Source organism: Aegilops tauschii, chromosome 6, assembly GCF_002575655.3.
Source record: "Aegilops tauschii subsp. strangulata cultivar AL8/78 chromosome 6, Aet v6.0, whole genome shotgun sequence".
In the NCBI taxonomy this organism is placed as follows: Eukaryota; Viridiplantae; Streptophyta; class Magnoliopsida; order Poales; family Poaceae; genus Aegilops; species Aegilops tauschii.
In genome coordinates this window covers 39,972,558-39,985,156 of record NC_053040.3, presented here as the reverse complement: position 1 = coordinate 39,985,156, position 12,599 = coordinate 39,972,558, and the positions used below count along the sequence as shown (strand labels likewise).

Sequence of the window (12,599 nt, the reverse complement as noted above, 5' to 3'; positions counted from 1 at the left end):
CCACAAATGCTACCGAAATAGAAACTACATATCATCACTCCTACCACATGAATCATCTCAGAATCATTGGACAAAACCGACATTATAAACAGAGAACATCAATAAGACGACAGTCAATTTGTAGTGGCACACCTTTCAAGTTCTATTGTTAATGTTGACACATTGAGAACTTCCTTGCTCTGATCTAAGTAGATGCTACATGATCAGTGACCTTAGGGGCAAATACTGAACAACATGCCTTATTAGATAATTTTCATGACGAGCATAAGACTATGAGGGACTCATGGGAAAATATATTGACACTACCTTAAAAACAGAAGTCATACTTTTAAATCTGCACAACATAAATAAAAAAAACTTTAACCATCACTTTTGATGATAATATGATATCAAAAGCTAAAAGGTGGAAATTTGTTGAAAGCAGTGTTCATGATGAATCTAGCCATGTGACTTTTTATGTGTTCAGCAAAAAATATTAAGCATTTGTGATAACTGAAATAGAAGAAATCAGAACTGCACAGAAACTATTGCAACTTCTAGTTTGGACCAGACAAACTATATTATAGGCCAATGGTCAAATGACCAATTACATAAGCGAGATTAGACTGACGAAGTGATACATCTTGAGAAAATATTTAAGCACGCCTGCTAAGAATAGCACAATTGTCCATAACAAATTGTTAATTGCAAGCAAAACATAGATAATAGTATAAGGTCTAATGCGGATATGCTCTTCAAGTATTGCAATCTAAAATGTAGCAACTAGTAAGACCGAAAAATATCAACGAAACACAATAAAGGGAAATATTTTATTCTGCTACTACTTAGCATGACATCATTCTCATCTATGAGCAACCAAGGACATACAAATAGAGAATGAGGAAGGGTCCCACGTCATCAGTCATCTGAGAAGCTAGAGGGAGAAACGCCAGTACCAGTAGTAGTAAATGGGAGGAGTCCTAAGGAGTGTGAAGGGAATGGAAAGCTACTGAGAAAGGGATGATGAGGCAAGGCATACAAAAGAGATCCATAGCTGCCATGAGAGTGTGACGGGAGGTAGCCAGGTGAGCAATGGCTTAGCAAAGGGTCATATAGAAAATCTTGGAATCCTCTGTTTTTCATTTGGTACTTGAGAAAAACTATTAAAAAGTAAAACAACATCATTTACAACGAAAGTTTAATTTCAGCTACCTCAAACATGCAGAAGATAAGCTTACCGGATCAAGCAATACATCGTAATAGCATAGGCAGACATCTTATGCGTTGTGCAAAAGTTCAGCTCCATCATGTTCACCACCAACGGCTGTTTATAAAAGGATAAAAGGTCAAACAATCAGTGAGATTAACAAAGAATTGGCAAATCTTGGTGTTAACTGTTTTATTTGTATGGATATTCATATACTAAATTGATAGAGACTAATTGATAGAAACTGAGACAATATGCTACATAGTCGATAAGAACAACATTGCTACATAATTTGACGAAGAAGATACCCCACCCCTCTGCTTCAATCACAGAAATCACAACATAGTAGAACAATGACAACTGAAAAAAAGTTTGGTTCAGCTTTTCCATCCTTTAGGTGTCCATGAAGGACCCTCTGTCTCTTACTTCTCGAGTGACCTCCATCGGCACTCTTTAACTCCAGGTTGGGTTTGCCAAAGCGCAACGTTGCGGGACGCGTCCGGGAAATCATCTTGCTTTGTGAGCATTCAACTTATAACTGGCACAACTAGTTGCTAAATGTGTAGGACAGGAAGCTTGAACCTGGCTACATAAGAATTGACGACAAGCTAAACTAGATGCTGCTAACAAATGATTTTCCAGCTCTGAAGCATATATTACATAAAATTATCCGGCCTTGTATGTGTAGAGGATGCCTCCACTGAAGCGTTGACACAAAGCACCGTAGATTAATATCTCTATGTTAAAGAGATCATCAAGCAGAAAAATAAATAATTCAGGGAATACCACTAAAAATAGTTAGCTTACTAAAGGATGTGAACAACATTTTACATCAACCAATTACCGAAAACTAACTTGATTTCATTATACCCACATTGGAAAGCATGCTATTACCTGCAGTATAGACACTTTCTAATGGATGACAATGCAATGTTGTTTCACTTCTTGTTCGAGATAGTCTTTTGAACCGCAATGGCTGAAGCTGGACCGTAAAGAGGCCCATCAATGTCCCCACGAACACCATATTATTTTCCTCAGCAAACCCTAGTATTCTTATCTTGTCATCCTGCTCATCATCATCATACTCACCTGGAATCGGGGGAGGATTCGGGTGAAGTAGTTTATCCAGTTCAATTGTTCTTCCCAGCCGCCACGAAGCAACACCATCACAATCGGTCTTTCTCTCCCACAACTGTGCGGTGAATTCCGACAAATTGAGGAAACCCAGACCACCACTATCTGCCCTTATGACCATGAAGTAATATTCACACACATAGTCCGGCTCCTGTATCACAGCTAGGCTCTGCTTCTCAAGATCATATTCAAGGATACTTCTTGAACAAAAACCAGTGAGAGTCCAGTAAAGGGAGTTGCCAACCAGAACAGCGGGCTTGGTAGATATATGGGTGCCAAATAAGCTCCGGCTAGGCCCGAATGGAATGGGTGTTGAGATGCCGTTACCCCACACGCCGGTCTCCGACGAGTAAACGCAGACGAGCGCTTCTTGTCCATCTTCTATGCCGTGGTTGCGTGTTGCTACAAAGACCACCTGGAAGTGTCTGACGTCTCCGGCGGCACGAAGCACGGCACCGTTGATCTCTAACGGCGCGGGAACGTCGACGCGGTGCTGGTCGCCAGTGACAGGGTCCCACACAATGAACTGGCGCCGCGTCTCGTCGAAGATGAGTACGAGACCATGGCGGCAGTTGAGGAGACTGAAGCTGCTGACATCACCCCACGGCAAGGAGAAGCGTCCGCGCGGGACACGATCGGGGGCCATGAGAGTAGGCGCGAAGGAGGTTTTGCGAAATCCTGTGTTGAAGAAACCGAGGAGGGGAGGGTTGCGACGGTGGTGGACGCAGAAGCGGCGGAGGAAGGACGAGACGAGGGAGAGGAAGCCTGGGTCGGAGACGAGGGAGCGCCAGCGCTTGTAGACGAGCGAGGCGCGGGGGAGGAAGGACGGCTGCGGTGGGAGGCGGAGGAGGATCTCGGAAAGCAAATCGTCGTTGTCCAGCGGCGCCGCCCTCGGCGAGCGGCGGCTGCTGGCCATCTCGCAACTCGTCGCCCTCGTACGTAGATTTTTTCTTTTCTGAGTCTAGCCCTCGTACGTAGATGCGCCCGGGATCGGGACCCCTAATTGGCGACCTACGTGCCAGGGATCGGGACCCCTATTTGGCGATATTAGATGGGCTGGCCCAACTCCACCTGGTTCGTTTCTCTGTCTATGGTTTGTACGTTTTCGCGTTGCTGATTCTTTTTTTCTAGAGTTCGTATATGTTTCCACGTTGATGACTTTTGCCACCATAAAAATCACTTCCCCCCAAAACTGTTTCTCTGCTGATTCTTGCTTTTTGATGGGTTTCAAAAATTGTTCGTCCAACTCAAAAATTGTTCATGGAGTTCAAAAAATGTTCACGGAATTAAAATTATGTTCAACAGTTACAAAATTAGTTCATGAAGCTCAGATAATGTTCAAGAAATTCACAAAATGTTCATGTAATTCAGAAAATGTTCACGAGTTTCAAAAACTGTCCATGGATTTATAAAAAATGTTCATCAGTTTTCAAAAAATATTCGTGAGTTTCAAAAATCGTTCATGTAATTTGAATAATTTTCAAGTGTTTCAATATTTTGTTCTTTAAACTGGAAAAACGAACATCAAATTTAAATAACTCTCATGAGTTTCTAAAAATGCTCGTCCAAACTCAAAAAATATTCACGAAAAAATTCAAAAAAGTGTTGACGAGTCCCAAAAAATGTTCATCCAACGAAAAAATTGTTCATGAATTCAAAAACAATTAATGAGTTTAAATAATGTCATGAGTTTCAAAATTTTGTTAATAAAACTAGGAAAATGTTCATAAAATTTTCATGATTTTCGTGAGTTTCAAAAAATGTTCGTCCAAACTCAAAAAAATGTTCATAAAATTCAATAAATGCTCACGAGTTTCAAAAAGTGTTCGTCTAACTCAAAAAGTGTTCATCGAATTCAAAAATTGTTCAATGGTTTCAAAATTTTGTTCATAAAACCGGAAAATATGTTCATGAAATTTTAATAATGTTCATGAGTTAAAAAAAATGTTCGTCCAAACACATAAACTGGTCATGCCTTCACGGCGTTCAAAGAAATGTTCGTGGAATTCAAAAAATGTTCATGAGGTTCAAAAAATGTTCACCAAATTCAAATAGTGTTCATGAGTTTCAAAAATGTCATGGAATTTGAATAAATGTTAATGAGTTTCAAAATCTGCTCATAAAATTGGAAATTTGTTCATGAAATTCAAATATTGTTCATGAGTTTCAAAAGGTGTTCGTCCAGACTAAAAATATGTTCACCAAATTCAGAAAAATGTTCACGAGTTTCAACAAAATGCTCATGAGTTTCAAAAGGTGTTCACAATTTTCGAAAAATGTTCATCCAACTCAAAAATTGTTAATGGAATTCAAATAATGTTCATGAGTTTAAAAAAATCGTAAAAGTTGGAAAATGGTCATGGGATATAAATAATGTGCATGAGTTTCTAAAAAATGGTCATGGGATTTAAATAATGTCATGAGTTTCAAAATTTTGTTCATAAAACTAGGAAAATGTTCATGAAATTTTCATGATTTTCATGAGTTTCAAAAAATGTTCGTCCAAACTAAAAAAAATGTTCATAAAATTTAATAAATGTTCACGAGTTTCAAAAAGTGCTCGTCCAACTGGAATTCAAAGATTGTTCAATAGTTTGAAAATTGTGTTTATAAAACAGGAAAATATGTTCATGAAATTTTAATAATGTTCATGAGTTAAGAAAAGGTTTGTCCAAACACAAAAAGTGGGTCCATTTCAAACGACCCGGGAACGGCGAGGCGGTGCTGGTCGCCACTGACAGGGTCCCACACAATGAACTGGCGATGTCTCTTGTCAGAGATGAGTACGAGACCATGGCGGTAGTTGAGGAGACTAAAGCGGCTTACATCACCCCACGGCAAGGAGAAGCGTCTGTAGGGGACACGATCAGGGGCCATGAGAGTAGGCATGAAGGAAGTGTCATGAAATCCTGTGTTGAAGAAACCGAGGAGGGGAGGTTTGCGGTGGTGGTGGACGCGAATGTGTTGGAAGAAGCCGGGGTCGGAGACAAGGCAGCGCTAGCACTTGCAGACGAGCGACGCGCGGGGGAGGGAGGCGGGCTGCGGTGGGAGGCGGAGGAGGATCTCAAAGAGCAAGTCGTCATTGTCCAGCGGCGCCGCCCTCGGCGAGCGGCGACGGCAGCTGGCGATCTCACAACTCATCACCCTTGTAGGTAGAATTTTTTAGACATTCCCTCGTAGGTAGATGCACCCCCCTCCTCAAGCCTCATTTGGCTGCAACAGGGAGCAAACCCAAGGCAGCAAAACCCCAACCGGGGGATTTCCGTGCTAGGTGGGATCCCCCCTCCCACCACGGGGGTTATGACCCTGCCATTTGGTAACAGGTGGGCCGGGGGAAACTGAATCGTTCTATCCTTCGAATCACACAGCAGGTAACTTTTTTTATTAGTAAAACATTTGAAAACAGGCTAATTCCACATGTAATTCCCAAAAAGTCTAAACAAAAGGCGCAAAATAATTCTGCAAAATATATAGGAATGTCCAAGACATTACAAATAATTCAAGAATTTGGAAATAATCAGAGGACATTAATGAACTTGCAAACTGATAAATAATAATATATTGAGAATATCAACTCGACACGCTTTTGACAAAATCATCTAGAGGTGCATTGCTTATAGGAAGCTATACAGAACAAGCAACCAAATCTTCCTCCTCTCATGCCGCCATTACAAATAACATCATTGTTCAACAGGTTCTGAGTTTTAGAACAATGAAGCCAATGCCCATAGGAACAAATAGATTTTAGCTACTAGCTTGTCCTGGACCTTTACACCGGTACAAAAAGTTCTAAATTACCAAAACTCCATGCCATGGACAACCACACTTCTGAAGGTGCAAATTGTAAGGCAATGTTCGGGATATCTCGTCTTCCTCTACTCCACATCAGCTGAGAACAGCAGCTCGATGTTGACTGAATTAGAAGAATTTTTTTTTGGAAGTCAGCAACTGTTTCAAAATACAACAGTTTAGTAAATCGTTCAATACTAGTACGACACGGTTTCATTGCAGTGTTCTCAAGCATAAGTAGATCAGCAACAGATGGCAAGACTAGTGAAAAAAAGGCTCACCATTCTGAGTAGTACTCGTGCGAGAACTTCTTACCCATATCTTACAATTTATTCGGAAGACAAATATGTTGATTCTATGTTGCATTTGAGAACTTGAGTACATGACCATGGTTTATCATATCTGGCCCCTTCTCTACTGGATGTAATTAAAGAAAGGCACACATAGAACTGTAGAAGGTTGATCGAGCATAGAAAAACACAATTAATTTATCCTATCACTCATCCACCTACCAGTTCAATTATCATTTTCAGATAAGAATTGTGAATAGATTAATGTAAGTTAACAAATAAAGCATTATTGGGCAGACATTTTCGCACTATACGCAATGTAGTTTTCTTTATTGCAGAAAGTAAAAGGTATATACTTTATAAAAATAAAGGCAAAGAAAAAAGTATGTGTAATATGTGCAGCAATTCAACAGTCACAGATCCTGCACCAGCATATCATACAATAATGGAATTAGCAACAAGTAGTAACTGCTCAGGCATGAGACTTTGCCTCCACCAGCCGGCTATAAAAAACTGCAAAGCTCCAGATTAGTTTCAACCAAGAACCAACTTCTGCTCAAATCTAATGACTTCCACCAGTAGTAGAAATTTCAGTTCAACCAAGAGCCCTACTCTGCCTAAGCCTTAAAAAACACTTGGGCTAGAAAACAAGCCTTGGAAGATTAAACTTGAAGGTTCACTTGTCCTAAGTGTAATGAGGGAAAATACCTTCAATCCAAACAGGATTACATAGTCTAGAAGCAGTTCGTTCCTTTGCAAGGACAAGACTATCTTGCAACAGAAGAATGACATATCGTCACCTATCAGATTCAGACAAACCACAAATCATTATCCAACAATGTTATTTTTAATTTGGACAATCATTCCATATTTGCCAACGAAAAATAAATTATGCACATCATCTATATTTTTGAGCTTAAACTATAATGTCAGGGCAACAAATTCCATATGTATATGCTAAAGAAAGAAACAATAATGATTACTGTTTTGAGCTTAGATTATCAGTGCAACAGATTCAGTGACATATTATTCTCCTCTGGTATTAACAGGGAGCAACATTAAAACAATCATTCATAGTTCTAGTCATAAGAATTTGGATTTTATACTCTACTAGAACACAGATGCAAGATCCAGTAGTTCAAGAATCAAGAGTTGAAAGAGCAAACCATGATGCAGATTCTAGGCAATTATATACAGATCAGTATATGAATTTAAACTTTTTGAAATGCTAGGTGTGGAGTGCTTTGTCTGCATGCAAGTGAAATGCATGATTATAGTCTACTACTTGTGATACAACCATGCATTATGATACTGATAATTGTGTCCATACATGCTCCTAATGAATTGATCTGACACTAGCTCTCCAATATGTTTGCCTACTAGTCTGAATTGTGATTTGATTAGATGGCAGCTGCTGAGCGGACTCCAATCATCTCTGAAATAAGTAGAGTACATACCACTGACACTGTTTGTGCACTGCTGCCATTGTATGAAAATCAGTTGTCTTAACCAGTACAGTAATTTCTCTCTCCCACTATTGTTTTTTAATTTCAGAAGAAAGGCATAACACAGGAATGTATGAGATGTATAACCTGTGAGTAAATTTTGCATCCGGCCTGTAAAATTAGTTAAAAGAAGAAGAGAAGTGGTCAGGTTCTTGAATCTGTACATTCAAGCATCAGTGCATGGACGTTGAGTGCATCCACGGGTGAAAAAAAATGAGGTGGAAGAGGAGGGGGGCTAACCTTAGGTCGAAGTAAGTGGAATTTGACCGCGGAACCGTCGCCGTCGCCGTCGCCGGAGGGGACAGGAAATTCGAGGCGGAGGGGAGATCCGGGGAAGGAGCAGCGTAAGGACAACAGACGTCGCGGTCATTGGAGAGACGGAGCGTGGTGGCGGAGCACCGGAGGGAGAGGGGCCGGGCCGTCTCTCCAGTCGCCGGCGGAGAAGATCGGAAGCGAAGCGGTGGATCTTGGTCGCGCTCGCGGTCTCGAGCCGTGGCTTTTCTCCCCGACCCCTAGAGGCGTGGAGCGTTTTCCCAGGGAAACGACGCGGGTCGGGGATGGATACCTCCCCTGTCGCTGTGGATTTCTCCGGTTCGATCTGGCCCGTGCTATCTTCACCCGGGGAATCAGCGGGGATCCCTGCAACCAAACAAGGCCTCAATGTGTCATGATGTGGAGAACCCAAAACTAGGCCCTTGCCATGATTGGTGTTGCGAAAACATGTTGTGGAGTAGCAATAATGAAAGTAGTTATTTATTTATTTATTTTCATTTTGAAAAAAAGGGTGTTATTTTCTCACTTCTATGGATATTACTCTGTCACGGATTTGTTAACACATGCCTTGTAAGTTGATTGTTAACGCAGGCTGGATTTTCTAGCTCTGATCTCAATCGAAGCTACATGATCAGTGATTTAGCACATGCATGCTTATCAAATCATTTGAAATATCATTCTTTTTAGCATGGGCATATCAGGGGCTCATGCCTCACGGAGTAGAAAACAGAAACATCAGGTTTCTACTTCGGCATATATGTTATATGTTGATAGTACCTTTTTTTGCGGGGATATGTTGATAGTACCTTGGTCCAAAACAGAAGTCAATTTTAAAACAAGTGTACTTCATAAATGACAAAACCTTAACCCCCACTTCTAATGATAATATGGTATGAAATATATAAGTCTGCAATTTGTGTCAAGTTTAGTCGTGTAAATTTGTATCATGTGTTAAATACAAATTATTAAGTATCTATAGTAACTGACTAAGAAGAAACTAGTCGCTGGCTGGAATGCGACAACGGCAAATCTAAGCTCTTGTCGGGATCAGCCACAAGAGTTCATGTCCTTGTCCATGATAAGGTCGTCAATCCTATGGTAGGTTACCTATGTGTTTTGTCGGTGTGAATAATCCGGCAAACCCCTCAATAGGGTGCCACGACTAGCCGGAAAGCCTAGTGGGGAAGCAGGAAGTTTACCAGGGTAACCCTACCCCTGCTTGTGTTGTATTGATTTGATGGGGGGTGGGGGCACGGAGTACAAGGTTGACTTATAGGATCGTACGTAGTCGACAAACTGAGAATAATGTGCTTATCGACTAGCCCAGCCCCGGCTAATAAAAGATGTCGAAGGCCTAGGGTTATAGTCCCAGTCGGTTCTAAGATGGTCAGAGACTCCTAGCATCTGATCTCCTTGTCTTGAATGCCAAGTTGCCGGTAAGAGTCTCAGTATGACCCACTACATCCAATCGAATGCCATAAAAAGCATTCCCCTGACCTCCTCTGGTGCTCTCGCGAGCGGCAGGGAGGCTAACCCTACCGCCGCCGCCAGGCCTCCCTCCCCCCTTCTCCCTCCCTCCCCGCTGCTAGAGGGTGCGGCCGGGCGAAGCCCCGCCGCTTCGCCGCCGGCTGCGGCGGGGACGCGTTGTCTCCTCGTGTGGGGGCCCTGGCACAGGCCGAGGCATCTTCGTCGGGACGTTGCGCTTCGCGACGGGCGTGGCAGCACAGCAACAAACCGGTGTGCGCAGCGCCGAGGTCTGGTCGACAGTGTGATCGGCGTCGCTGTGGAGGTGCGGCCCTCGCCAGCTATGGCGGCTGCAGTAGTCGTCCAGATCTGGCTTCAGGGGTTGCAGGCCGGGGGCAGCTCCCCCTGCCGTGGCCTTCTGCCGGCAGGGGTGGCGGCGTGATAGCTAGTGGGCTCCCTCTTCCTCCTATCAACCTCCTAGGTGGGGCAAGGGGGCGCAGTGATGGGTGCTCGGTGAGACCGGACAGATCCACCTGGATCTGGCTCTAGTCGCTGGCGGGCTGTTCGGGGTGATGGTTGAGGCAACGCCGGCGTGTTGGCGGCGGCGGTGGCTACGTGGGGTGAGCTGCGAGGGCGTGGTGTCGGCTCATGGTGGCGTGGGCAGGTCAGATGCGGCGGCGGCTGGCATGTTCCGGCGTCGGCTGGCGGGTAGGCGGCTTGTGTTGGCCTTCGATTCCTCCCCTCGTCGTCTAGACGCTACTTTTGTCGAAGGGTTGGCCATCTTCCAGCTGCGGTCCACCGCTCGTCTTGGGCCCGGTGCCGCTGGACTGAGCTTGTCTCGCGCCTAGCAGCATGACTGCCCTTGGTGCTCGGCAGCAGGACTGAGCTCGTCTCTCGCCCGACAGCAGGACCGAGCTTGTCTCGCGCCCGGTGCCGCTTGACGGGGCGATGGAGGCCAGTTTGGCCGGCGTATTGGGTCTCGGCACTGGGGACAGCCCAAGGGTGCGAAAGGAGTCCTTTCCGCTCGTGTCTTTGGGCGGGGTAGTGACGAATCTTGGGTGAGGTGGTGTCAAGGTCTTGGATGCCGGGGCGGTAACCCTGGTGGTGGGTCCGCGGTGCTCATGGGCAGAGCCCGTTGCTTGGTGATGCCCGGTTGCCACGGCCCTGTGGGCGGCGTGGTAGCCAGGGTGTGGCGTTCGGTGGCGATGAATGGTGGCCGGGGTGAAAACCTGCTCTATCTCCAAACGGGCCGGCAGCGGTGAAGCTCGTTCCATTCTTGAAGGCATCGCCGCGGCTCTCATTGCCCATTGTGTTGCTTCAGGGAAAACTCTGATGCTCGGATCGGGCGGTGGCGGTGCTCCGGTGTCGTTCCCTTCCTGAAGGCGCCGCCTTGAAGCCCACGGTTCGTCGTATGCGGCTTCACCTCTTCGCGTAGTGCTAGGGATGGTGTTGTTGCGCTCAGCGCCTATGTATCCTGCCTTGCGTGTGTGTGCATTATGCGGGCGTGCGTTTGTACCGGGTGTTGTTTATCGTTGCTTTATATATAAAGCAGGGCGAAAGCCTTTTTCGATCAAACTCATCTGAAAATAATGGTGGCCATGAGCAACAGTCTGACTTCGCCAGATTCTTTGTTTCGTATGCAGTAGCACTAAACAGAAGTGAGATAAAAAGATATGGCGACTACATCAATAAATCAGTGGCTCATATTCACAGGTTGCTAGCTTCTCAAGATGCTCAATTTGAATTCAGAAATACTCATTCTTGTGTTGATTACCATGTCAGCAAGCATATCCATGATTTGTCAGTGGCCGACCCCTTCAGAGTTCAGACAGCCATAGACAGGGCCGATGACTGAAGATTGCACCGTCTTGTGCTCATTTTGGAAATGGGGTTGATGCAAAAAGAGTTCATTGCTGAAAATGCTCTAATGTTCAGGGACAAAAAGAGATTACTGCCCAAAGTTGTAACTTGAATGGAGCTGGTAACACCATCCGCCGAAATCTCCTTTGAACCTGCACAGTTGTGTCTTTCTTCTGCCGGAGCTGGTCTAGAACTAGAAACACATGCTTCCGACGGAAACTTGGCTGTCTATTCAGTTATTATGTACAGAAGTATGAAAAGTTCCGTTGCTGATTAGATTTCTTTGCATACACATAGCATCTGTATGATGCTTAGGAAAGCTCAACCTGTAGGCTAGAAGCAGCCGCTATTTTTCTGTGTCTGTTACCGTGTTCAAGTTTGACTAGTGATCCTGGACAGCTCGGGGGAGAGAAGGGCTGAAAGCTGCAACATTCAACATGTCTCTGCCTGCAGCCGAAACATGCTTAGGATGCCTACTAGCTAGTGGATCTGTCAATGTGTCTTTGCCTGCAGCTGAAATGAAACTGATTGCATCCTTGTACACATTTGCAAGTGATTTTTCTAACATCGCCGTTTTGGGCTGATGGCCTGAAAATAGTACGTGTTGGCTTTTTGCCACGAATCCCGGTGTAACACTGCTTCTTAACTTGTTTTCTGCATTACTGCCAGAAGTAGTATTCCTAAACATCGTTGTAGGCAGGTTTTTTATGCGTCCTTATAACAGTGCATGCATGGGTTATCCTAGATTCTGAAGTAAAAGAGGGTTGAGATCCTGAACAGAAGTAAGCAGTTTTTGATGGAATGAACGACTGTTTGTTGGTGGACATGTATATATCTTTCCCATGGACATGAGAGAATCAACGGAAAATTTGCGACTTGTTGTGGAGCTTTGATGAATTAGTAGCACAAGAGAAAACGTTTCCAGGCCACATCATTAAGGGTGTCAACTTCTTCCTCCAAGAATATAGTGTCGTGACTGCGGATCTAATTTTCATGCTCACATCATTAAGGGTGTTGTCCCAGAAGTGAGATTTTCAAGCCAGATCGATCTCACTAGTTAGGGAGCTGTTTCTCTGCCACATGGCTTCATATCTTTGG

General features: G+C 44.1%; 1 protein-coding gene and 1 long non-coding RNA gene across 2 annotated transcripts; both read right to left on the bottom strand.

Moving 5' to 3' along the window:
• Positions 1-2,036: 2,036 nt before the first annotated feature.
• On the bottom strand, positions 2,037-3,236 carry LOC109732087 (uncharacterized). Its single transcript, XM_020291282.2, has one exon. It carries the CDS (start codon positions 3,234-3,236, stop codon positions 2,037-2,039), a length of 1,200 nt encoding a protein of 399 aa, XP_020146871.2.
• Positions 3,237-5,851: 2,615 nt separating this feature from the next.
• Positions 5,852-8,524, bottom strand: LOC109732045 (uncharacterized). The gene is made up of 3 exons (XR_002225240.4): positions 8,145-8,524; positions 7,992-8,015; positions 5,852-7,199 (listed from the first exon to the last, which is right to left on the bottom strand). It is a non-coding gene; the product is annotated as an uncharacterized lncRNA (long non-coding RNA).
• Between the last annotated feature and the right edge of the window lie 4,075 nt (positions 8,525-12,599).